This window comes from Stigmatopora nigra, chromosome 14 (genome assembly GCF_051989575.1).
Source record: "Stigmatopora nigra isolate UIUO_SnigA chromosome 14, RoL_Snig_1.1, whole genome shotgun sequence".
Classification (NCBI taxonomy): domain Eukaryota; kingdom Metazoa; phylum Chordata; class Actinopteri; order Syngnathiformes; family Syngnathidae; genus Stigmatopora; species Stigmatopora nigra.
In genome coordinates this window covers 1,588,677-1,616,602 of record NC_135521.1, presented here as the reverse complement: position 1 = coordinate 1,616,602, position 27,926 = coordinate 1,588,677, and the positions used below count along the sequence as shown (strand labels likewise).

The 27,926-nt window shown below is 39.5% G+C and overlaps 1 protein-coding gene across 2 annotated transcripts in view; it reads left to right on the top strand.

The window, feature by feature from the left end:
- The first annotated feature begins 1,928 nt into the window (after positions 1 to 1,928).
- atp8a1 (ATPase phospholipid transporting 8A1) overlaps positions 1,929 to 27,926 on the top strand; it is a 56,709-nt gene continuing 30,711 nt past the window's right edge. The window contains exons 1-19 of one of the 2 annotated variants that reach the window (XM_077732420.1): positions 1,929 to 2,301; positions 9,429 to 9,543; positions 11,858 to 11,957; positions 12,830 to 12,928; positions 14,228 to 14,273; positions 14,376 to 14,416; positions 14,637 to 14,710; positions 15,224 to 15,293; positions 15,360 to 15,487; positions 16,230 to 16,341; positions 16,905 to 17,070; positions 20,456 to 20,583; positions 20,688 to 20,765; positions 20,834 to 20,922; positions 22,870 to 22,914; positions 25,404 to 25,476; positions 26,554 to 26,659; positions 27,437 to 27,519; positions 27,769 to 27,818. In XM_077732420.1, coding sequence (XP_077588546.1) covers positions 2,253 to 2,301; positions 9,429 to 9,543; positions 11,858 to 11,957; positions 12,830 to 12,928; positions 14,228 to 14,273; positions 14,376 to 14,416; positions 14,637 to 14,710; positions 15,224 to 15,293; positions 15,360 to 15,487; positions 16,230 to 16,341; positions 16,905 to 17,070; positions 20,456 to 20,583; positions 20,688 to 20,765; positions 20,834 to 20,922; positions 22,870 to 22,914; positions 25,404 to 25,476; positions 26,554 to 26,659; positions 27,437 to 27,519; positions 27,769 to 27,818 — 1,652 coding nt within the window. In that variant the 5' untranslated portion in view covers positions 1,929 to 2,252. The remainder of the gene's footprint in view (positions 2,302 to 9,428; positions 9,544 to 11,857; positions 11,958 to 12,829; positions 12,929 to 14,227; positions 14,274 to 14,375; positions 14,417 to 14,636; positions 14,711 to 15,223; positions 15,294 to 15,359; positions 15,488 to 16,229; positions 16,342 to 16,904; positions 17,071 to 20,455; positions 20,584 to 20,687; positions 20,766 to 20,833; positions 20,923 to 22,869; positions 22,915 to 25,403; positions 25,477 to 26,553; positions 26,660 to 27,436; positions 27,520 to 27,768; positions 27,819 to 27,926) is intronic. The other variant, XM_077732421.1, reaches the window with a different exon arrangement.

Sequence of the window (27,926 nt, the reverse complement as noted above, 5' to 3'; positions counted from 1 at the left end):
GTTGACTTGCGAGCCACAAGAGGGCAGAGTTCAGCTCCATACAGAAACCTGTCGCAAAATCCGGTGGATTCCTGCTGTTTTTGACCCCAGGCCAGAAAGATGCTTTGTTTTTCAAGCAGAGAAAGAAGAGGAGAAAAAGGTAAACAACACATTGACATTTTCAATGCAAAAATACACGTTTAACCAATGCCCCTAAGCGAAAAACTGGAATCGCTCCTAAATATGATTTTATCTTTTGGTAGGCCACCACGTTTTTTTTAACTTAATACTCAAAAAAGTTTTTAATTATTCATCCAGGTCATTTTTGCACAACACAAAGACCTAGCCTTCCAATAAGGGTGTGTAGACTTTTTTTAAGCTCTGCAGAACAGCCACAAAAACCCAAACGCCTGTTTGAATTAGTCATCCGCGTTATCACGTGTGCCATAAAACATAAAAGCCAATACATTCACGCGCACGTCGACGCACACTGCACATCATGGAGGAGGCAGGCTTCTTGTCACTGTTGCCTAGCAACCACAGGAACCACACTGCCAAATCCCTGTGATGGCGAGCTGATGTTGAATTAGGCGGCGTGGGGGGGAAGAAAACACAGGCAGTCTTTGGAAAATGAGGAGGAAGAGGAGGAGGAGGAGATTTCCAAAAAGATCTTCTCCTCATCTTTGGACTCGTACACTTCATCCTGCAGTTTTCTCGTGCACTCTTCGATGCATTTCCCCATCAACATGTTCCCCCCAATATGTTATGCATGCATTATTTATCCAGGCTATAAATAGTCGCACTTAAATCCGATCCTTATGCAAATTCACGTGCAACCTGGATGTCAATAAGCCGTACTGTACACGGAGGATGTAGTATACATCATTAAAAGGTTAGTGTGTGAAGAGGAGCGTGCACTGGAGGAAAGGATGTGTGCGAATTTGGAAGTGTGGACCACTGCAGTTCTTGTAAGCGACTACAGTGGTGCTGCTGCTGCATTAATGCTTGGTTGGCCGTGATTCGCATGTAAACTGCAGTGCAGTCTCTACTGTATGCACTAGACAGCATGCATTTACATTACAACTCTATGCTGTGTTTACTTGGCATATGTCTGGGATGGAGAATACATTTGAAATATGCATATAGCTGATATTTAGGGATACAAAAAGTGATGTAAACATGAGAGAAGGCCTTATTTGAAATGATGTCAGTGTTGAAAAGGCTCGGGAAGGATGAGAATGAGGGTATGATAGGAATATTTAAGGGATATATGAGAAGAAAGTGGTGTGATGAGGTCATTAAGCGACCTAAATGGGCCTAAATGCAATACATTCTATGCAAGATAATGTTATTTGTGGATTTAGATTTATGTACACTACATGGTTTAAAAAATAAATACATGGCTCTGTAAAGTGCTTTTTTCCTATTCCACACTTTGCAGAGGGCTGTGAAATGTATATTCTAACTCAAATAAGTCAGATATATAAACATGCTTTGAAATTTGCAGAATGTGATCACTATAAGACTCTAAAATAGTCAAAATTTGAGTTACATTTAAATTGTTAGCCTTGTGCATTTAAAGCAAATGTTAACGACAATTAAATGAGGGATTCTTTCTTTTGCGGTGTACACAGAAAATGCACATACATAGTTTATTTTTGTTTCAATAATATAAAAACAACTTCTAACCACTTTACTAGTTCCCTTTAAACCTTGCACAAAAGCCACCAGCAGAGGGGTCACACTAGTCTAACCAGTTCTTCAAACAAATAATTAATCAACATTAACATCTTAAAACTTCTAAATATGTAAAGAAATAGATATGAAAAATCCACAACTATGACTCTTTTGTCAACTAAAAGGCCAAATCTTTGAGCGTTTTTGCACCCGCTCATCCAACTCCCCCTCATTGCGGCTAGAATTGGTACGGTCCATCGAGCACGACGCCCCCGCCTTCCCCACTGCCTCACTTTCCGGCAGATGCACTCGAAGATGTTTTACCACGGCGGCCTGTCGGGAAGACCCAGCCGGTGTTGCTGATCACCGGGATGCCGTGGGGAACCGCAAACGCCAGAACCAAACAATCCCGATCTCCACTCCCACGCTAGCATCCATCGCACTGCGTGGGAAAGGATAATAGGCCGGTTTTGGGCCCCCATTTTCTTTTCTCTTTTCCAACTATACTGGCGTTTTTTGGTAGGATCTGTCAGCGGCGGCTCGATTGAGCAGCCGCAGCCGTTGACAGGTGCCCTCGCCCGGCTGTGAATGTGGAGATGCCGCCCGTCCAAAGAACCATGTCGGATCTTCGAACCCGATCTGACGGTAAGTACAATTTAGCCAAACAGAAATAAACATCAGGTGTTTTGCTTTAAAAAAAACTGCATTTAAAAATACTGCATTCCCCATTTTGTGATCATTTCCTGGTCGAAATCAAACAAAAATAAGCGTTTCATTCCCATTGTAATCTTCCATTAAACATCATACATAGCCTTATCTCATAAACTTTTTCCTGGCCACTTAGTCCATCCAAACGAGATAGTTAGGATGCATCCTCAGGGGAAAAATAAAAGCAAGATTTCCTCTGCCAAACAACTGAAAACACTTTCACTCTCCACTGAAAGGCTCTCCCATAATTGCCCAAGTCACGCACTCCATTGAAATAGGGACACAAATCAGGATTTCCTGGCAAAAATGCAGGGAAACAAATTGTTTGAGCTCAAGCCTGCAACCCTCACAAAGGCATGATAGAAATGTCCACAGGATCTACTAAAACTAATGTCCTGACCGTCCCTCATAACAGTGTATCCTTGTGTATTTGTGTGTGTGGTGATGTCTCCTGAAGTGAAACAAATGTAGCATGCAGCTGACCTGATTCTTGCCCATACAGACGGGGGATGCCCAGTTCTGGCTCTCCTGCCCACACAACCCGTGCAACATCACTACCTCCAGCCCGATAGCACCCTAACAAGTGTCCGTTCACACTCCCACTCCCACACATGTACAAAATACACACACTACACATAGACAGTACACACAATACAGCAATTTAGCTTCTCTCCTCCACAAGCCTTCTCTGTACCAGTAACTTTCCACTGCAGAGTGAAAATGATGCAGATGCTTAAAAAATAGCCTCCACTGTACAAACTACTATATGGATCGATATACACTAACTATATTTGCAAAACTACATCCTTGGTGAATTTAGATGACCTCCTATAACACACCGATCTGTAGTTTTATGTATGACGTCGTCTTGGGTTGCTGAAACGGCTTTGGCTATTCTGAGAAGGTTTTCTGCAAGGATTATGATTGCGTTTATGTGCATTGTTTAACCATTCTTCCAGAAACTGTGTTTTTTTTGAGTTGGCGTACTGATGTCGGATGAGAAAGCATGATTTTGTTTCTGCTGTAATTCAGATGAAAGATGTGCAGTGGGTTTGACGTCAGAATTTTCCAGTTAGATTCATCAACCCAAACATTATTTGGAACATGAACACTCAATCACACGCTGTTCCAGAAGAAAGTTGCAGAAGAATGGATTTGTGGGCTGGGGAATTGTCTTTTTATGCGACAACATCAGAAATAAATGACACGGATGAGAAAGCTTGGGGTAAATTTACCCAGACTTAAACCCAATAGTACACAATAGAGAAGAAATAATACCAAAAAAATGAAATTCAAATTTTTGATTATGAATTGGCATGCCACTTAAATTCATTGATAAATAATTCATGAGTTTTAGGCAAATAATTTTAAGGGTTGAAATTATACCTCCAAATGTACCTGGAATTTTTTAATGCATTGCTGTAGATTGGTTGTCTTTCCTGATTTTACAGAATAATACTTTATCTGCAGGTTTCATTAACAACATGCCACATGGTTTTTACTACTAATTATTGTACTGTACATGCATTTCTCTCTGTTATGGAACAACATTTGCAATAACTTTATTGTATATAGATAACATTTTCTGCAAAATTGTGAGAAATTGTACAGTGTTCCTCAAAACAGCGAAATAAGTGATGGTGCAATGATTGCTAATCACTTTCATCATACCCAGTGCATTCCAACTATAATGTATTTTATGTAAGTACATAATGTTATGGTCAGTATTTGCAGAAAGACACACACACACACACCCACGCACACACTCACCTTGCTAATGTGCGAGTGGCTTTTTAAACGCCACCTTTTAGTTGGTAATTACAAAGCAATTTGTCATCCTTCTCAGCACTCGCTCTCAAATGTTGATGTCGTTGTTACCGGAGATCTGTGCATTCTACTGGAACAAAGCTAAATAATTCAACACTAATATGCAGTCCACTGAAAATTGATGCCGCGCTGGCGGGAGTGAAAAAAGATTCGAACGGAGGGCTTCATTTTGGTAACGTATTCTTTCTTTTCTTATGATTTGGTGTCATTTATTTGCGGCGCTTTGATTGTCATTCATCAACATAGTAGCGGGCGTCCAAGTGGAGCGAGGGCAGCCCTCTCCACCAGGCTTACCGCTTAATCCGCCAGCCGCCTGCCTGCCTGCCTGCCCATCCATCGCCGCACACTTTTGAGCCTTGCCCACCACGTGCCACCTAACCCCTGCTTGCCTTTGCCGCCCGTTGCCAACAAAAAGAAAAAAAATGATAGAGGTGACATCCCCCATGCTAAAACAAACATGATATTTTGCTGAACTGAATCCATACTTAGGCATTTGACTTTGTAATTGTTATAAGCTTTGATTTTAAGGCTTGCAGGTCAGACAATTTGTAAAAAAAAATAGAATTAAATCAAAAATATTGTCTGAGGTGACATCCTTATCCTAAAAAAAGACTGAGCAAAAAAATAGTGCAGTATCGATGTTGGAAACCAGTTTCCTAAAAGATAGACAATTGAAATCCTAAACAAATCGACCATATCGAGCAGTTACAAAAAATATATATTTTTATTATACCAAAAGTTGTCAATATTAATTTGCTCTCAAAATTAACAGGCATAAAATATGTTTGTTAAAGCAAGCCAGATGGCCGAAGACTTCCGGTTTCCAGCTTCCGCTCTCACGCTTATCTGTCAAATCCTCTCTCGCCATTGACGCTAAAGTAGCGATAGGCAGGTAAGCCGTTGACCAAATGATTGGTCTTAGTTTTCCAGTTAATGGCTGCTCTTCAGGATCGCTTATTTCAAAGTGGCAATCTGGACTTTAGCACCCTTAAATTTATCAAATCCCCTTAGTAGTCTTTGTCACAGGTTTTTCCATGTGGCATCCTCTTAATCCACCTACAGCCTTAAGAATAGTCAAAGACTCGAAAGACTGCTCCTATCTGACTGCAATTCCTGGTTTATTATGACGCCATTGCAGCAGTTTGAGCTGAAACCAATAGAAAGTACGCTTATTTTTGCCCCAGTGCACTGGACGTCACATGACCCTCCCCCTTGACCATTCATAAAGTCGGGGAAAGCTCACGGTCCATGCAGATCTCTTGCTAATCTGAGCCGGGCCAGCCCCCGTGATGTCACAGATAGCCCCAGCTGCGCGTGTCATCTCGCGTCCCTCGGCCTTTTGCGCCAAAGTCTTCCCGGCCCACGGGGAGGCGGAGATTAATCCAGCAGCTGCCCCGTGGTGGCCGCCAGGGCCGGTTACAGCATTGTGATCTGATAAGCGACTTATCGATGTTGCTGTAGCTTAAATTGAGGTGGTATTTATAGCCCCCCCTGCAGCACTTTAGCCCCTCATTCACAAATGGAGAAGAAGAAGAAGAAGATGACGAAGGGAGGTGTTTATGTCGGAACTGGGATTCCTATGAATAGACCGTGCCTGCTCCGGCTACTGAAAAATTGATCTGCCATGAATGAATAATATCTACATCTTCCTCCAGTGGCCATGAGTGGATGGAAAAAAATGATATTTGGTCAAATGATTTTTTACCCTGAAACGCCAGTCTATATTCATTTATTTTGTCCGTATTCGCAATATTGATAATATTATTGAGTGACTCTTGTGAAGCCTTTTCTCGATCAGATCGCACATTTGATCGATTTACAGTCTCTTTCCCTCTCCATTGTTCATCCTAATTGAATTTTTAAATCCGACTACTGCAGTATTACGATATTCTCAGCATATTTTACTTCTGTTATACTCCCAACATAAGCACTGACCAGAAACTCATGACGACATCTCATCTTATCATTCCTCCACTCACAGTTGCCACCGGCCGGGTCCATTTAATCTCCCACTATTTGACGGCCCTGTCACCCATCATTTCCCACCCCCACTATTCCGACCTGACCCGAGTACATGACCATCTACGATCATAAATCTCACCAAAGACATTTTGCTCTTTAACCTTTTTGAGCTGCCATTGAAGTACCACAACAGCCAAAGCATTAGCTCCCTTAAATACTTCAAGTCCAACCATCTTTAAGGTATTTTAACATATCATGCATTTGACACATGATGTCGGTTAAAATCCCTAGCTATCCCACGACAAGAACAAGTAAGATGACTCTCATATGTTCCTATCTAGGGCCATTGGGGACCTCCAAAATATGTCCCCCCCTTGAGACACTACTTGTTCCATGGTGTCTGTTAGCTGACACTAGCAATAATCCTCACACAATAGCCTCCGTACATATTTATTACGACACTAGCTGGAATGGATCCTCCCTTACTTTCAGTTCCACTATGACTTGTTTGGCTCGGACTACATTTTTTAGTGTAGATTGCCTAGTTTTCACCATGCAAACATGCACTTAGGTCTCTTTTATTGATTTATTTTTTAAACTAGTGCAGAAGGCAGAAACAGTAGCTCCCATTCCGACCTTCTATGGCTTAGCACATTATCCAAGCTGATTGGGATCTTAGGAAACACTGGTTATTTACAGAAGGGAGTTCCTTACTTTTATAAATCCCTTCTCATTTTAGATACAGGTAAGAAGGCTTTTCATTTTTAGAAAACGTAGAAAACAAGACGTGGTCTACTGGTCTCGATACTTACTTCAGTTCTTGGACACACTTGCTAAGACTGGAAATGTTGACAAATATGATCTATTTTTATGAGGAAGTATGACACTTATTTCCTTTAAATAAGCCACAGCATCCTCAAAAATTATGATTTTCCGCTCCGTAATGTCGACGTATTTCATTTTTCCACATTTTGTTTGTTCACCGTAACCCTCACGTGTATGAAAGGGTGCAAAAGGAGTGGAGTGGCAGCAATGGCAGCCGCAACTGGTGCAATGCAGTACCTGGCAGGGGAACACACAATCTGGAGCACCAACACCGAGGGCTCATTCACAACGCAGATACACAACATCAATCACAGTCTCGGTGAGCTTTCCCCGCTTAAAGCCTCCGGCTGGCTGGCTGGCGGACGCCACGCCACGTCGGCTCGCTCATTTCTTGCTGGCGTCTTCTTCTTCCCTGGACGCTAATTCCTTGATCAGCCACACTTTCCCTTCCATGTCTTTGACCTCCAATCTGTGATTAGTGACGTTGCAGGAGTAGCACTCACGCGCTATCAGGGCTTCTCTCATCAGCACTATTTCTCTGGCAGGCATGAACTCACATAGTGTCCTCCCTGAAAATCCCATTTTTACAGCTGGCTTTGGAATTTCCTCCATTTTTTTCTCTTTTAGGTTTCAATTAGCAAATAGCACGCGTTTTCCTGCTCTAATTCGAAATTCTGACTGGTTCTCGATACAGAGAAACTCATACTTGTCGGTTAAGTGACATTATTCCACTTTTTCTGGGCTGAATTGCAATTATGGCGGCGTCTTTATGAAGAATTCCATCCATGTTATGACATTTTAAGGAATTCCAGGGTTGTCCTTCAATAATATGTTCTCTGAAAAGCATTCTATTGACTATTCCAACATTCCCATTGTAGCACAACTCTTCCCCGCAGCATTATTTTCCTCAATATTCATAAAAAATACTTTAAAACAGTCCAAGAGCGTCTCATCTTATTAAGCTTGCCCCTCCCCAGCACTAATGCATTGTTAACGCTCCCAGTAGTAATTAAAATAAAATTAGCAGAGTGCCCATCCGAACACCAGATTGTGGTTGAAACTTTTTTTGGGGGTCACCCAAAAAACAAACTACTCATTTCCTTAATATCTCCATACATTTACAAGCTTTAGAAACCACATACTTGGACCGATAAGGCAAATACTTAAATTGCAGTAATTTTTAAGAACAAATAGTGCATCTCACACGTTAAAGCACGACTAGCACTTTTTTATTTTTTGGTAAAGAACATGACGACCACCTTCAAGCGATCCCGGTATTAATGTCGGAATCCTCACACACTCTTTTGTCACCCCTCTAATCCAATAAGTCACCTGCGCTTAGCTGACGTCTGGGTGGGCGATTGCGTAACGGCGCCGGATAGCCGACCCGTGTTTCCCCTGGTGACCAAAATGACTACAGAGGTGCCAGTTATTTTTAGCCCCCGAGCACATGCTGAGAGAAGAGAAGAGAGGACGGCGGTGGGAAGGAGCCACCGCTTGTCACTCTTGGGTAATCCTCCTGGCGTAGCCTTGAGGATCATTAAAATAACAAGAGGTGTAAAGTAAGAGTCAGGCTTCGTGTATCGCTAGGCGGAAAGTGCCAGTAGTAAGGTGAGAGTTACTTACTTAGTCGGGAGCTCGGGTTATCACTTTCCATTTTAAAGTTGAGCTCACATTTTTGTTTTTCTTTGTCATAGTCCTCACAACACCACCAACAAAAATATTAATGTTATTTTTTGCAATTATATACATTAAACTTCTAACAGAAATAGAAGATAATGAAAAAAATTCTTATCAAGGTGTCTTATTGCATGTATTATTTTAATGCCTTGCATAGAAATGTATTTTAAGGGATTATTTTTGGATGAGTAGTTAGTCACACTGTAATCATTTATTCCACAGTTATTCATTTATTGAATCTTGTATGTTATATGATATCCACCAATGGAAATTCTGAAATAAATATAATTCTGTAGCTATTTGCCTATGCAGATTTGACTTAAATGGGGAGGATTCCAAAAAGGGCAGCAGTACTAGAGACTTGTTGACTTTATCATGTGATGAGTTGGAATACAACATTAAAAGTGGGCCAGAAGAGCAAAAAAAGTCTCAAAGAGAATGACCAGACTGGTTCAAACTGGAGGCAACTGTCATCATCACATGGTTCAATTGATGAGCTCAACATAGAAGCAGTAGTGGAATTTTACTGGTGTACTTTTGGCAATGGGCCAATAATGCCACTTGTTATAGTGGTTTTTGTGATGAGTCAGATTCTTTGACTACATAATTTAAAGACCTGAGTGGCACCTATCATAAACAGTTTTTTTTTTACATATTAACTGAAGAGGGATAACATTTTATCCCACCATGCTGTCCTTTGTCTCCTGTGAAATATACTTTCAACATGTTATTAATCTGAATACATTTTCTTTTATTTGTTCCCTTCTCAGGGTATGAGAAGACAGAGGACGCTTCAGAAAAGACATCTTTAGCAGATCAAGAAGATGCTCGATTGATTTACCTCAACCAGCCACAGTTTACAAAGTTTTGCAACAACCGGGTCAGGTAAGGATGACCTTTTTCTACAAAATAACCATATTTCCAGTCGTCACATTTGCTCGTCTTTCTCGAGTAACTTAGCAACTGTTTATTTTTCTGTCTCTGAACGTTATAGCCAGAAAATTCCAGTAGTTGAATTCAACGCCAACGATCATGTGACTTTTAGGCTTTTTAAAAGTAATTATAGTCTGTTTATACAAGTATAATATGAATAACAATGGATATTTGGCTTCCAGTTGCTGTTGGCATTTGGATTGCTTACGTAGCATTAAGATACAACTCCATAAAGTCAGCAGTGACTCTTCCTCTCGGAGGATTGTGCTGCTTTTAGCATGAAAGGTCAAGCGTGTCAAGTTAGGCCATTCTCTGTCAAGGAATATTACTGTTGGCATTCTGGCTGCACGACTTTTGTATACGCAGGCACGCAATGTACATACATATACAACACCCCCCGTACACACAACTCAACCCAACATTAACCATCAACCAAACAAGAAGGCTCCAGTGACCGATTATTTTCAAAATATACACACGGATGGTTGTGCAAAAGCCTTTTATAGTTGTTTTAAGTCCAGGAAATTTAAATACAAATGCCGAGTGTGGAGATGCATGTATGGACATGACTTAGATCGGATCTATTTTCAGGACATATTCCAAAACAAAGAATGACTTCAAAACGTCTTGCTAAATAAGGGACTGGTCTAACCAGTTGGTCCAGGTCGCAAAGACTGTGTTTGTGTGTGTGTGTGTGTGTGTGTGTGGGGAGTGTGTTTTGCAGCTGTGTTTACCTTCCATCAGATGCACAATGATGCACTCTCACCTTACAGTCTTGAATGGACATTGTCTGATTACACCTTGTCCTCTTTTGTGTTATTTCCAATGGATCTACCATTTTTTAATGCTAGTCTTTTCACAGTGTGTCTAGTATGAGCCTGGAACTGAATACTGTATTTTCACGACTATAAGGCGCACTTAAAAGTCTTAAATTTTCTCCAAAATAGACAGGGCGCCTTGTAATCCAGTGTGCTTTATATATGGAAACAAATTAAAATGTGTCCTTCATTGAGGGTGCGCCTTATAGTTGTGAAAATACAGTATATTAAAATAATTTGCTTACCTTAACCACAAGGAGAATGTCTGGGTGAACATTATCTATGAAACATTAGGCTTTCAAGTTAAATATTGCTCCTGTGGTAGTCATTGTTCAGCAAGTATCATCACTAAGAAGTAATCCTTCAATAGAAAGACATTCTTTGTCACACAGTTGTAGTACTGCCTTCAAAACAGAGTCGGAAAGATTGAATAACCATCTAGTCAACACTGGATGATTGATATTTCAGGCAAAATGTTGCGTTGGACGATAGGAACGATAAAGCCGAGGCTTAAAAGCTAAAACTTCAACCAGATTTGCCACCCACCGTTTCTACGCCACCTCAAGGAAGAACTAGGCTAACTTATCCCAAGTACTACATAATATGGTCATCGTTCCCTTTACTATTTTTAACCGAGACTGAAGACTGTGAAATGTCCCAGACCACATTGCCTATAATCATTCCACATTGTGTATATAGTATATACACGATATGATTAATTTATAATATATACACAGTATGTCTCTTGGGAACTTCGAGTGGCTTGCTTATTAAAACAAACCGATCAATATACTGTAGTTCAGTCTGATGCCAACACTTGACAGGCAACACAATGTATATAATACACTTATACACAAAAAAGCTAAATGACGGATGGGTTTTTCTGACAATATTATGAAAAAAATGATGGATGGATTTTTAGAATGGCATTGTATATTTTATTTTTCAATCTTTTATAATGTTTACAGGTTAGGAGTATGGACTCCCGTACGTTTCTGGTCACAAGCGAAGCTAAAATTGGTTACCTTTTAAATGGCAAAAAATGTGATCTAAAAGTATATTGGTCTATATCAAGGTTTTATTATTTTTTTTACTGAGTGTGGTAGCAATCAGGATAATGAATCCAAAACACTTAGTACATTGTAGCTGATGAAAATGCATTTTATGAAGAGTCAGCCAGTCAGTGCAAAAAATGAAATGTGCTTTGCTCCTCATGCCTTATTTAAAGAATGACGTTTATTAGTTTGAGTCATACTTTGCAAAGAAAGTGATTTTGGCTAGGAAAAATCTTCTTTCTTTTAAAAATACCAGATTATTAAAAGTGTGAATAATCCCTAAACCAAGCTATCAAAAGGTTTACTTGTGTGGGTTAGGCTGTATTTGTAAGAGTGCGAAACATGGATTTGAAAAGTGACAATTGTTAATATTCATTGTTTCTCTGCTTGCAGTACGGCCAAATACAATGTTCTCACCTTCCTCCCGAGGTTCCTCTACTCGCAATTTAGGAGGGCGGCCAATGCTTTTTTCCTCTTCATTGCACTTTTACAGGTAAGACTTGGACAATAGTAACATCCAAATTACTATTGTTATAATAGCAATTTTTCCACAATACCTTAAATTTGGATCAATGTTTTTCTGTAAGAATCTCCTCTACCTTCAGCTTCAATTTGTTGACATTAGTATGCAAGTCGTGGTCCGTCTTGTATTGACCTAGACGCCATTTGCAAAGGTCCCGTCTGTAATTTTGGAGCGTATACAGTCGTAAAGAGGTGTACGCACACACGGATACAAACTCAGACATGAAAACATTATGCTACCTTGGCTATGAATAATACATGCAATATTATTATGCCTGCTAAAATGGATTTCAATTTGTTTAGTGTCTGAATGATCTTTATATGTCACATTACAGGGAAAATGCCTTGAGCAGCATTGGAAAGAGTGTGTTATTGTCTTATAACAGTCGGAATGGTGTGGTTATTTTTTTTAGTTTTTTGCTACTGTGATGGCTACTGTTGTTTTTATCTGGCAATGATATTCAAAGTAGGACAGGTCCATCCCTCTCCAAGATAAAAGCAGGAGAGAGAGGATTTTTTTGCCTTAGTTCCCACACACGGCGATCCCCGTTAAGAACCTCCGTTTGCGTGACCTTGAAGCGGCTCCGCATCTTCATTTGTTGGCCGCTCGATAGTGCAACCTTGAACAAAAAAAAAAAAACAGCTCTGGGAATGAGGGATGTCAAATTAATTGCAAGTCCGATCATCCAGCAGTCTTAAAACTATTCAGGTAAAAATAGATAAATCAGTTCTTTTGAAAATGCAAGCGCTAGTTGTGGCTACAGGTAGTTTTTCATTCTCTTATTGTATTTGGTTCTCAGTTTATAATCTCTATATCTTCAATGTTTTTTGTTTTTCCTTCAGCAAATCCCAGATGTATCTCCCACTGGTCGCTGGACAACATTGGTACCTCTGCTTTTTATCTTGGTGGTGGCTGCTGTCAAGGAGGTCATTGAGGACCTGGTAAGAACAGCAATTTCAAATATAGTCCTACCTCAAATGTGTCAAAATGGCGGCCCGGGTGCCTAATCTGGCTCGCTGCATTATTTTGTGTGGCCCGAGAAAAGTAAACTTTCTGTTTTAGGATCAAATTAGAATGAAGGGTATAGATGTCTATTAAATTTCCTGATTTTCCCCCTTTTAAACCAATAATTGTCATTTTTTAATCCATTTTTCCGAATTTTTCCAAATCAAAAATATATAAAAAAAAGGTGAAATAAACATTGTTTTAGATCTATAAAAAACTGAATATTCAGGGATTTTAATCCAGTTCTTTTAATCCATTTATAAAAAAAAAAATCTAAATATACCTAGAATTGTACAGCCCACTTGAAATCAACCGGAGTCTCACACCCTTAACATACACTAAGTGTACATAAACAAGAACACACTCCATTTCACAGCTCGGCCGGTTTGGATAGCCATTGAGTTAATGAACATATTTATTGAATGCGCCAAAGTGCTGGTAAAGTGTAAACTCAGTGTATCAGACTGGGTTGCACCGGGTCTGCAACGTAATCTTGTCTGCAGGTCCCAGTGGACAACTACGCTATACTGTCTAATTCCATCTCGAGTGAAGGTGCCAGCACAGTACTTTTTCCCTTCCTGCTCTCTTGAAGTAGAAAAACAAGGAAGGCAATTGGCCGTTCTTGAACGAAGGTCAGCCATGCTCGAATCTGCTACCCTATTTGTTTACACCTCAACCATTGAGGCAAATTCCCAGTACAGTTCAGAAAAGAAATGAATACAAACAGTTAATCTTGTAGAGGTCATGAGAGGATGCCTCCTCGCCTCTCTTATCAGGGACAACATGCATCGGGGGGGCTGGAGACCACTTGACAAGACCTTTTTTGCCTCTTGTGTCCCTCCGGGGTTCCCTTACTCTTGTAACCAGTTGCGAGTACGTTGTTATCAACTCTTGTCTGTCTATTTAAACCCTGTGTGTCGATGCAAAATTAATTCCTGGATTCGCAACCTCGTTAAGATTCATGCCAGTATTTAAAGAGGCTCCACTTTTCAGTTTATTAGTATTTTCTTCATTACTAACGGAACGTCACTAGTGGGAACCGTTTCTAATTATGAATCGTCCTGCTGTTATTTCGATGTGCTAAGTGAGGCACTATGGCAACAGGCAGCGCCAGGTTACGACTTTTACGCTTTCCTCTCAATCATTGCGCTCTAATGCGCTTGTCATCCGTTGGTGAATTTTCTTGTAATACTATTTGCATAATCACTGTTCTATTTTCTTTTTTTTTACTCTAGAAACGCCACAATGCTGACAGTGTTGTCAACAAAAAGGAATGTCAAGGTACACAAAGCATTGCACTAATGCTATTTTTTTAATGCAATGTAATAAGCTATTTTGCTTCCTCTTTTTATATCTTTGTTCTTCATCTTTTTCATGTCACAGTGTTACGAAATGGAGCCTGGGAGATTGTACATTGGGAGAAGGTATGTTAAAATTATGCTTTATATATACATATATGGTATAAAAAGTCATTAACCTTACAAAAATTAGAAAAAGAAAATGATAGCTTTCTCTTTGAAAAGGAAACCCAAAGAATGATCCCCAGAGTTTCTTTTGGCCTCTCACGTGTTTGCTCTTTGTTTTTGTCTTTCTTCTGCCTTCCCGCCGACCTTCCTCTTCATCCTCGCACTCGCTCACGTCCAGGTGACCGTCGGGGAAGTAGTCCGAGCCTCCAACGGCGATCACCTCCCCGCTGACCTCGTCATTCTGTCGTCCAGGTCAGGAAAACAAAAGTGTTTCTGAGGCAACCGCTTTTACAAAGACGGACAGGCGGACAGGCGGGCGGGACATTTTCAAGCGGCTCTCAGAAGTGCCTTGCATGCTAATTGGCTTTTGATCAACTCTCTGATGGTGCATGTTCCCATTTTTCAAGCCTCTTTTAATGATTGCATGGCACCTGCACGCTTATTTTGTTCTTGCATGCTGCCAAAGTCCAACAATGAAATATATACCTTAGTTAGTCCATAATGTTCATCCATTTTTAAATTAGTTTAAAAAGTAACACTGTGATTTTCTTTCGTCTTTGCAGTTTAGTCTGGTGTAAATTCCCTGCAAACAAAGCACGTTCCTCATTAGAAGCTTAATGTCGTACCTCCTGCAACCTTGTTTAACTCTAGTGGACTAGTCTAGACTCATATTTGGTGATAAGATAGGCCGCCTTATATTTCCTTGGGTGTTAGATACGTTTCATGTATGGACATATTTTAAAGATCAGTTTTTTTTGTCCTTAGTGAACCACAGGGGATGTGCTACATTGAAACGTCTAACTTAGATGGCGAAACCAACCTCAAAATTAGACAGGTAAGAATGTTTTATTTATGGAATTCTTTCATTATCATGGCAATTATTACTCTACAAAATCAACAGGGTCTCCAAATGACCTTCGATATGAAGGACATCGACAGCCTGATGCGTCTCTCGGGAAAGATGGAGTGCGAGTGCCCAAACCGACATCTCTACGAGTTTGTGGGGAACATTCGACTGGATGGACACAGGTGGCGCCCACGTCTTAAGATGGAGATCTGCTTTTTTTCCGTACCAACCCGCCGTAGATTCTCTTCTCGGGGGGCGAAAAGTTGTTGAGGAAATGAATGGACGGCGTGTTCTTTCCTGTATCTACCTGAAAAGCCCTGGGCTCTTTGCATAATCTATTTGAACCTGTTTAGAAAGGGAAGTTTTTCTGATCCATTAGCCTTCGAGCTACAGAAGGCACCTGCTTTGCTCAAATTCAATTAGGTGTTTGTTCAAAGCTGCTGCCAATGGAAGAAGGAAAATGCATTTTTATGAGACTCTGGATGCCCTGTTATGACATTATGATTTGATCATCCAAGGACTCCAAAAGCTTCCCTGAGTAAGCAATTTCTAAGAGTAGTACATTTGGCTCTCGGAAGGTTTTACGACGTCCCCTTCTTTTTGGGTTGTAAATCATTTCGGAATTGGCGATTACAACACGTGACTACACAGCAACAGATTTTTTTTCTTGAAATAACACAGCCAGTTGGTTTAGCTTGGAGTTTGAGTTTGATTTGTTTAATAAGGGACAGCACATTTAAGTGCTTTGGCTAATTTAGCACTGTTTTTGAATGGAACTACACAGTCACCTATAGAGCCAGCCAGTTTTAGTGACTTAATTGGAATCCTGTCTTTCCACGGTCTATAAAAATAGGAATAAATGCAAGGGAATTGTGACATTTTGATAATAACTGTATTGATTTTGCTTTTAAAATTCCTTTCCAGCACAGTGCCACTCGGTCCAGACCAGATCTTGTTGAGAGGAGCCCAGCTACGGAATACACAGTGGGTCCATGGCGTTGTGGTCTACACGGGCCACGACACCAAGCTTATGCAGGTATGATGATGGAGGTTACTTTGTGTGGATTGTACTTCTATTTTATTGTCCACTTTGGGTAGGAAATTTGAATTGGCTACATGACTGGAAATGGCTTTAATCTAAGGATAGTTCTTGTTGAATGAAGCTCAGTTATTGGAAAGCTATGTCAAGTATTACTTTCAGTTCCGCCTTTGACCCCAAAAAGGATGCAAAGTAAAGAAAATAGATGAATGGATGGTATTTAGTATACAGACACTTGATTAAATTATTATAAGTGTTCTGATTTAAATTTTAATGAGATGAATATGGCTATAAAATGGCAATTCGCATGTGTATAAATGACTACAAAAATCAGAATGTGATTATAGGTTAAATTAGTAAATTGATGATTTTAATATTTGAATGGAATGGAATTAAATGCTCTTATTGAACAAGTATAATGAGAGTTTTGACAAAGTTCCTGGTACTTTTCTGCATGAAATCTTCCATTTGAGCTTGTATTGTTACTAAAAGTTAGGGGGAAATATTAGTATCTGAAGCCATTTCTCCATCCCCTGTATTTACTCTTTTTTTTTTTTCAGAACTCTACCCGTCCACCATTGAAACTGTCCAACGTGGAGCGCATCACCAACTTTCAAATCCTGGTCCTATTCGGCTGCCTGCTGGCCATCTCTCTGGTCTGCTCGGTGGGGCAAACCATCTGGAAGTACCGGTGCGGCAACGACGCCTGGTACATGGACCTCAACTGTAAGCGTCTCAATCCGAGGCCTCTCGGTGCCTCTCATTGCACATATTTGAGCTCACTTGTGTTCATATCGGCTTATTTTTGATCTCATTTTAATTTACCCCCCACCCACACACACACTCCTCCCCACTTAAACGCCCCCCCCCCCCTTTTTCGTTGAGTTGCCTCCGTTTAAAAAAAAAACCATGACAAGTGAAATAAATATGTGGCAATGCGGGAAGGAGCAGATTTTCCCCCCCGCCGCCGCCGCGAAGCCATGCTCAGATGTGTGGAGCGAATGAGAAATGGTTGAATATCACTGCGCTGCTGTACTTTTTGGTTCTCTTTCTAACGTTGTGTTTTGATTTTGTTTGTTTTTTTCTTTGTTGTCGTTTTTTTTAACAGCTCCAGGTAACAACCATTTAAAAGCCTTGGCCATCCGTGAATGACCTCCCCCCCCACCCCACCCCTTACTAACCCCTTACCGAAGCTCTGCCTTTGCTAAGCAAATGAGGTCCCCCACGCTCGCTCCCCCCTATACCTCTATACGGTTGCCCAACTTTGTTTGGGTCCGTTGCCATGGAGAAGCTCGTGCCAGGGATCCAACGATAGGTGTTCCCCTCCAGCTATCTCTCTCTCTATCTCTCTCTTTCTCTCTCTCTATCTATCTCTATCTTTCTCTCTCTCTATCTTACACCTTGGTTTAGTTTTCAGTGCCTGATGCAAACAGTGTGTCACCTTTTCTCCATTTTGTTTTATTTGGGGGGGGGGGGGAGTTTGGGGTCTTCGTTTTGTTTTTGTGCCACGCGGAACACTTTGTAAACCGGGTTAAAAGTAAGCACACCTCGTTCTTCTCTACAGCAAGTCTTTATTTTTTTTATTATGTTCCACTTAAAGATTGGCTGACATTTTTAACCCTTTTCTTGAAAGGCAAGGGGAGTCGGCCAAGTAGTGTTTTGCTTTCGAGAATAAGTATTGGCAAAACTGATAAAATGGAACATCTGTCATAGAGTCGACATTATAATTGGATATAATCGTTTTTATTTTTTGTTAATTGTACACATCTAATGGCATTTTATGAATCGTTTATCCTTACAAGGGGGTGCTGGAGCCTATCCAAGCTCACCACTTTGAATCAGTGGCCAGCCAATCACAGGGCTCGAGTCCCACTGTATATAGTATTAGATGAAACCTGCTGGCATATCCATATTGTTCTTCATATTGATTAAATTAACATTCCCACCCAATACTTTTGATTTAACTCCCAAACATTTTACTTGGACAGCTCTTAACCAAATTCTAGTCTTAAACCACATTCTTTTCCCACCCCTAATGTTCACATTCCCCTACACTTCCACCAATTTTTATACAACAATAGATATCCCCTAATATTAATTTGTCACACAGTATTGGAAGAAAAACATTTTTTTTGGCATGACTTCTCCGGCCTTTTCTACACACCAACCATAATATTTGCTATCCCTACGATTGGTTACTTTAATATTTTAGCGACTTGCTGGTTTGTCCCCCGGTTTGCAAAGTGTTCATCGTGGTACTCTGGCCATTACAAGGGCTGTCGGAGAGGTTTGTGTCCTGGTCAATTTGAGCCTGCATTACGACTGGTGCGCTCCCTCCATTGGGACTTTATTGGTCTTGGGAACAAGTTTTCAACCGGTTTCAAATGCTTTTCGGGGCCAGCAGCGCCAGTCATAAAGCAGGGCTCCATCTTGAGACTGATAATACCTCCATAAGGAGCTCGTTGAGACTCTTTCCAGTGCACATTGTCCAGCCTGTGATAAAAGAGAGCGGCGGAAAGCCTTTTCAAATTCCTTTGCGTCACAGCCAAATCAAAAGCATTCAAGCCCCGCCTTCCCTTCGCCCACCGAAGGGACCAATCGTGTTAGGTGGTCCGGCCGGCCAACCCCGCATGCCAACCTACCGGCCGGCTTGTATGTCATTGAGGCCCACTGAATAATTAATGTGACTTTGAGCCGGTCACAGAGTGCTCGGGGTGGAAGTTGGCGACATTAAACCTGCACGCCGACATCACGTTATGCGCAATGAGGCTAAATTGAGCGTATATGTCAAGGTTTATTCAATCCGGAATAACTTTTCAATTGTTTTATCCAAATTGTTTAAATGTTTAACTTGTATTGTTCCAATTTAAGGTTTTCGTTTACTAAAAGCTTTTTGTTAGCATCTAAAATAGATCTAAAGTTTAACCAGAATTAATTTAGTTTTGTTTTTCCAGTTGAATTTATTTTTTATTCAATTTTTTCATCTATTTTATTCCTTTGTTAAAAAAAATCTAGAATATAGTAAATATAAGGGGCAAAAAAAGATATAAATATGGCATCTACATTTATGCACATCATGTTTTGGGTAATATCCCCAAATGTTAACCCTAGTATGACATGAACCAAAATATGAATTCCATCCATGTGCATTGCAGGTCTTCATCATGTTAAATTTAATTTTGTTTCATTTTTTAAATAACCCCAAAATACTCAAGCCCTACAAAAAGTATATTTTACTTTTAGGGAACTGTTCATACATATCGCCAATACATAAATACATAAAACGTTGATTTTGGCAAGCAAAACATCATCCGACTTCTTAAGTGAAAGGACCTAATGTCATCCATCCGCCCGCTCTTTTCCACTCCTTGTTGGTTGCCAATGTGCTATGGAGTGAATTTCCCCTCCTTTTTGTCTTGACAGCATCCAATACGTACGTCCGTTTGTCTGCCCCCACCCCCTTCCACACTTTTCAGATTCTCCCCGTATTTGTCGTACCAGTAGCAGTATCGCTTCCACCCTGCCATCCGTGTCTTTTGCTTTTGTTTTGCACATTTTCACGGCAAAGGGACAGCAAAACCCCCCTCCCCACCCCGTCCCTCCCTCCTTCTCCAAGCTTAAAAAAAAAAAAAAATCCCATTGGCTTGAGGGAGGTCAGTCACTCTCGCAAAGCTGTGGAAAGGTAAATGACATCCCTCTTTGTTTTCACGTTTGGTGTCCGTGGGGTGGTTGTCTGTCCATTCTTGCCATTTTTTGGGGGCGTGGTCTCATTTTGCATAGTGCTTTCATTTTGAAATTCATTGCCTGATTCATGCTGGATGCCAAGGCTGCCGCCGCTGCTGCTGCTGCTGTGACACTAATAACAATGACCACACCTCAGTCCCTCACTGAAATTTGGCCGTTGGGTGAAAAGGACGGGCTCGTTTCCAGTTAATGCTCCCTGTTAGCCCAAGACACTCCCTCTCCCTCTGCTTTGGGTTAATAAGGACCATTGGCTGGAAGCGGCCGCGGACTCTGAACATTGAATTAACGGGTGCCGTTTAAAAGAGTGACCACCATCGCACACCCCAGTTTATCGTTTCCCGTGTCCGAACCCGTCTCCCCTCGATAGATGGCGGTGCGGCAAACTTTGGCCTCAACTTCCTGACTTTCATCATCCTCTTCAATAACTTGATTCCCATCAGTCTTCTGGTTACGTTGGAGGTCATCAAGTTCATTCAGGCCTTCTTCATCAATTGGGTGAGGACAGGGTTAAACTTATTGGATTTATTTGAAACCATGGCTAAATACGAACTTTTTTCCAGTTAGATTTTTGAAACCGTTGTTCTTTCTGACCTTGACAGGACACAGATATGATCTACGAGCCCACCAACACGCCCGCCATGGCTCGTACGTCCAATCTGAATGAAGAGTTGGGCCAGGTAATTTGCAGAAAACCACTTCCTACATGATAACTTCCAGTTTTCAATGTGTTTTTTCTACTATGCAGGTGAAGTACATTTTTTCAGACAAGACGGGAACCTTGACCTGCAATGTCATGCAGTTTAAGAAGTGCACCATCGCCGGTGTGGCTTACGGGTAAGTCTTTAACATAATTTTTTTCCTTGCTTTCTGCTGTGTCACCTTCATTAGTGGGCCACACATTGTTTTCTCTCCTCCTGTTAGCAGCTCTGTCACAACTGCTGAGCTATAAATAAAATTGCATTGATTTAAGATAGCTCCTCCCCTTCACTTTGCCCAACATTCTGACAAGCAAAAGCTTTTTCCCTTGACAAAACACACCCATTTAACCACCCTCACAAATATGGGAAGAAATACCAAATTCTTGATTAATGTGAATAATAAGTGGTGCTTAAATTAGAGTTTATAGTGCATGACTTAAAAAAACTAAACCAAAAATAAATTTGAATTGGATTAATAAAATGCAGGCAAAATTATAGTAAAGATTATTTTAGATCAAAAATAAAACCACTATATTTCTTTGAGATATATTAAATAGCATATTTAATAGCCTAGAAAAATTGAATTTAATTGCAAATTAAAATTTACCCATTAAGTGCACAAATAACAACAACAAGTAAACCAACAAATAAAAAAACAATAAATAATAACAATAAATTAAACAGAATCAGTCATAATGTACATTTAAATGACTTTTTTTTTTTATTTTCTTAGCAGAGAACCCATTTTTTAATAGAAAAAAAATGCCCACAATTTGCCGACATCCATCCCCTCTCACATTTCTTTTAGTTGCCACTCCACACCCAAACTATCTTGGCCATATGACGCTTTTTTGCCTTGTATTCCCATCACAGATGTTCCATTTCACTGTTAGCCCGAGGTCACGCGACTAGTATCTTTTAGCAGTGTTATTTCAAAACAACTTTCCGCGCGTCTTCAACTGGAATAAACAAACTCCGCCGTTTGAGTTTGGCGCACCAACTGAAAAATGTGCCATCATCATTTTTACAACACGGGAACATTTTTAGCACTATTGCGTGCAAAGTTGGGATTTGTAATTGGGTGACACACACACACACACACACACACACACTTACACACACTGACACACACACACTCAGTGACACAACTGCCTGCCTGCGTTCCTCTCAAATGAAGGGCTTCTGTAATTAATAAAGTCGTCCCCGAGGGTGTAGACATTAATTAATTCCACTGGAATGGCGTCCAAATCTCAAGGAGAGATTTTGTTTAGCAGAGTGAAGCGCAAACAATCCTCCTAATTTTGGCATGCAAGAACAAAATCTCGACTCTCTATCTTGTTCGAGGGGGAAAAAAATCATCAAATTCATTAGGCTTCTTCATTAAAACGTTGGATCTCATTTTTTTTTATTTCCTCAATCCATAACTCTAAAGATACTCAAATTCTGAAGCTTAAATTATATAATTGATTTTATTTTATTATTATTATTTTTTAAACTTTGGATTTAGTCTTATATATATATATATATATATATATATATATATATATATATATATATATATATATATATATATATATATATATATATATATATATATATATATATATATATATATATATATATATATATATATATATATATATATATATATATATGTCAGTTATATATATGTGGTTAGCATGTCCGCCTCACAATTCGGAGATCAAGGGTTGAATCCTAGGCTATGTGGTGTTTGCATGTTTTGCCCATTCATGTGTGGGTGTTCTTTGGGTACTTTTACTTAGCATTTCCCATGTATATATTGTAAAATTGTAAAAAGTAGTGTAAAATTGTAAAAACTAGTGTAAAATTGTAAAAAGTAGTGTCAATTTGATACCAATAATAGCAACATTCATGATTTAAAGTTCAATTTCCGCCAAGTTGAACGCCATTTTAACAATGAAAGCTACCTTTATTTAAAAAAATGTTTCGAATTTTTTTATTTATCCCCCACTAATAGCCCATATAATCCCTATCCCCAACACCCTAACGATCAGCCTTATTTTCCCCCCTTTTTTTTGTCTTCCTACCTTGACCTCGACAGTCACGTGCCTGAGACCGAGGACGGTAGTTTTGCAGAGGATGACCGGTAAGGATGTTCAGGCTGCTTGTTGACGTGAGTGAGTGACGTGGTAGTGCTGATGTGTCTTGGTGGAAATGTCAAGTTTTTGGACGCAAGGCTGTTGTTCACTAAAACGTTTCCCTGTGTAGTCGGTCGGGAAAAGTTAAAGAGGTTCAGTGCATTCCATCTTTGGAAGTGCTGAGGTGTGCAGACAAAGCTTTCGTTTGATATAATCCTGCGCTCTTTTACCATCTGATTCCTACAGATTTAATGTGCTGACACACATTAGAAAGCGCATAACAAATTGTTCTGCGGTTGTTTTAATATGTACTGTACGGTAAAAGCATGCTCCTCCCCCCTCACTAATTTGCATGGGTGATGGAGACTTGTTTGTTGATGCTTGATGTCCCTTTTGCTTTCTTTCCCTTCCACGGAAACCCGTTTTGAGGCTTTAATTGTGCATGTGGAGCTGCTTTGTGCACATGATGTGTCACTAATACAAACAGATGTTTTACATCAGGTGTTTCATAACCTTTTTTGAGCTGTGGCACACTTTTTGCATTGAAAATGTCTGGTTCAAGTGATGCAAAAATGAGTATTGTCATGTTTTTAATTGCATAATTGCGTAATTTTATGACTTATCTCCAAATATAAATTAAATCTCCTAATATTGTACAAACGAATTGTGCTCACACCCATGTTAGAGAAAATTTAGCAAAAAGTAATAGTGTAATCTACATTTTAACCTTCGTCTTAATTTTAACCATGTAATCGTTCAATTTTAATCTCATTAGATTCATTTTCATCAATTCAGGTCTTTCTTAAAATGGAAAGCGTATTTCTTTAAAAAAAAAACATGGCCCCTGATGTTCTTATTGATAAGTTTTGCAAGTTTTGTTTTTGTAACCTTGAGTACAGCCCCAGTATCACTTGACCACAAGTACAATATTTATAGCTTGTAAAATGCATCATTATTGTCCGACATTTATTGCATTGACGTCAGAAGTCGTCTCGTGATGAAATGATGGCGTACTCTCACAGATAAGTCGGTTTAAAAGTCAGACAGGTCTCCGCCGTATGAATGTTTCATCTGGACACGCCCGCTGCCAGTAATTGATTGAGAGCCGTCGCTAGCTATGTTCACGTCGCCACGGCGCGCTGCCGCTCTGGCAGACGATCGATAAGCCATCGCGCTTTGGCCTGAAAGCTTTCATCGGCAACATGCTGACTGATTTCCCCAGTGGAGCTCGCCGGGACTTTGTCCTCTCCCCCTCATATTGTGTGCAGTCTTAGACTATTTATATCATACCTGTCAATTTATACTTTTTTAGGTCATTTGAAATTGTGTTTGCCATATTACGACTTTTGTACAGGATTTTTTTAAGTACTTTTTTTGTAAAACCGATCTTATTTTACCAATTTCGGCTCTAATTCGGATCGTCTCGGTCACTGGTGCAGATGAAAACGTCATCTGGGATGCTAATGTTGTCACTCATCTGCCTTTTCACTATATTAATACAGCGTGTCAGCAAGCAATGTACCCAGACACGTCATACAGTGACACAATCTACTACTACATACTGATTGGTAACCCTGTCCACTTTGGAGAAAATTTTAGACTTTTAAGACAACGCTACATGAGTAAATATGTGCCAGGTTGCATTTGTACAGTTTATTATCACTTAAAGGGAATTGCAATCATTAATAAGGGGAGCAATTGACCAAGTTACGGTTTATGCATTGATATATTGCCAGTAATTGTTGTTTTCTAATGCTGAATATGTATATTTGGGTCCATATTAACATTTTTGTTGCTTGTGTTTATCATAAATTCATACCCAAAAGCCCAAATGTTGACTAGTTGGTAAAAAAACTGGTTTATTGTAGACAAATGTTGCCTTAATGTGCAATTATTGTCACCCAGATCTACTTTACTATATATTCCTGGTAACCCTAGATTCTAGTAGACACCATGTTGACTGCAGCTCTTCTTTGGTCAGCATCTAATCTATGGAAACATTTCTATCTAGCCCGCTGTGCCGCGAACAAAAGCCGCTGTCGGCTCGATCTATAGGACGCCATTCATCACCCAATGGCGGATCGATGGTCCCCGAGCGGCCGGCAAAACGGCGCTAGATGAGCTGTGGGGATAATGAAAGACATGATTTACTTTAATAAGCAAATAACAGCACCTTTGCTTTTCACTCTAGGCTTGTTAAAAAATGCTAGCAGTTTGTTCATCACTTCTTCCTTGTAAACAACATGTATGCTTCTAGTAGTAAAATAATTTGCTTTTTAATTATTTAGTAGGTGGGTTTTATTGGATGTTGCTGTGTCCCAAAGCATTTTTGTTGTTGGATGCAAAATGGGTTTTGTTTGAGCCTTATTTTGTAATATTGTAATTGTCAATACCGTAATGGTGTTGAGGTTGTTGGTCCGCAGTGCTTTTCATTTGGACTGATCCACAAGTGCAATTTTGTTGTTGTTTAATGTGTGTTATGTTGTCTTTTTTTTAGGCACAGCACGCACTCATCAGATGAGTCTGGATTTATCGACCCGAGCTTGCTGGAAAACCTCCAAAGTAATCATGTGAGTAAAGCTCCCTGTCAAGTAACGTCTCAGGGAAAAAAAAAATCGGTGTACTATCTCCTACAAACCTGACCTTAAGGTTTTACGGTTATGTACATCATGTCGTATTTCTTAATGATGATAACACTCATTGAAGTAGCTGTGAATAATCTGTCAGTTATTTTTTTTAATCATTTTTGATTAAAAACCTTCTGAAAGGGTTTTTGAATTTGGTATTTGGGAAAGTTCACTGTCTCAGTAGCAAGAGGGTGAGAATACAGACACAGAAAAATACATTTTAGACATAAATAAATAGGTTGTAAGTTAATAAATAAATAAGCGTGTTGCTGAAATGTATATACATATACATAAATATACATGTATATTTATACAAATACACATATATACATATACACATATAATATATAATTTATATACATATGCACACAATATATAGACATATGCACATATATATAATATATATACAATATATATACATATATATACATAATATATATACATATACACATACAATATATATACATATACACATATATAATATATATACATATACACATATAATATATATACATGTATAATAAACACGTTCTCTGGGGACACGCGCATATAATATATATACATATACACACATATATATACATATACACATTGTGTGGAGAAGTGGCATCTTCCTAGTGGGATGGTCAACTTTGATCACATGAGGCACCACGCCCCAAGCGGGCATCCATCAGCGTTGCTTTGACAGAAGGCGACGACCCACCAGTCGGCGAGGGTCAGAGGTCCGGCTTGATCGCTGACGGCGCAGTATTTGCCGGCCAGCGTCGCCGCCCTTTCCACTCTCTGCGCTTGAACTTGTCAAGGCCCTAGTTTGCATAGCTCCTTAACCATTATTATTGCAAGCCTAAATTAAACTCTTTGGCCTTGGTACATCTTGGCAAAGATCCGTCCTTGGAAAACTCCTCGCTAAATTAAAACACAATTTGCTTATGAATAACTTTCATGGCTACATCTACTATACTAATAGAAACTGCGTACTATTTCATTCATTGCCACAAAATTTTCACCCATTTCTTTTAGCCTACCGCTGCTGTCATCCTGGAATTCATGACTATGATGGCCATCTGTCACACGGCTGTACCAGAACGCATTGATGAAAAAATCACCTATCAAGCAGCCTCCCCAGGTAGTATACCAACCCTTTTTCTATCATTATATATACTGCATTTTTCGTTTATATTCGTGGATGGAAGTCTGTAGTGCATAACACATTCACATTTACCAATTTCAATAATATTGATACAATGCCACTTGTACTTGGGCTTGGTTCTAGTGAGAGTAGTAGGACTAGTAGTTTAGATCTCCTTATTTTAATAACTGGGGTTAACTCATTTACACTTTTTACAGTGTAGAAGTCTTGAAAGCCTTTTAAAGTTTGAATTATAGTGTCTTTTTAAATCAATTTACATTTTTTACTTGTATAAAAAGTCCCACTGGCTTCCCTAATGTTTATTATCTTTGTCCATAGGATTATGTAAAATAGAAAAGTAAAAGAAAAATAGTAATATTATTAGTAGGAAATTGTGATAAAAAAAATATTCCTTGTGGAATGTTTGGATCTTTTCTACATTGCAGTAAAAGTGTTTCAACATGCCCAACATGCCCGTCGCCCCTAGCGGGACTATGTAAATGTACGCAGATAATAAATAAATAAAGTAAAAGGACAGCCTTAATGGAATTGCAAAATGTCACCAACCCTGGAGGCATTGTTTGCTGCTCGTCATGTAAACACTGAGTGGACTCTTATTAAAAAAAAAAAAAGAAATAAGATCAGAGAATAACATTTGATGAAACTTGCTTCTGTAATAAACCAATATATTTTTACCTGCTCCATTTTTCTGCAAATATGTCCTCAGCTTGGCTTGATGTCTAACATTCCTTTTTTTTTGTCTTAACTTCCAAGATGAAGGCGCTCTGGTGAGAGCCGCACGCAACTTGGGCTTTGTCTTCTCTGGTAGAACTCCAGACAGCGTCATTGTGGAAATGGTAAGTTTCATCTACTGGAACACAATAGTATATGCTCCCGATATAGTATAAATGGGAAGAAGCGAGGCCAGAACCATTTTTGTCTTCTCAGCGTCTCCGAGACACGGCTTGATTTTTTTTTTTCTTCTCCCCGCTTGATCAGAGCAGTCTTAACGTTTCACATCAGTTTAATGGTTTGCTCTCATGCCGTGCGCTTTCTTTAATGAAAGATCTTAATGGAATTGTTTTTGTCCTTTTTTATACTCAAAGATGGGAAGCGAGGAGAAGTATGAGTTGCTTCATGTGCTGGAGTTTACCAGGTAAAGTAGCATCTTTTATTATATTAATATTTCTTTACAGAACCCAACATTACAAAGATTGTTTTTTTTTTAATGTTTGCAATATTAAGAAATAATTGAAATTGACAT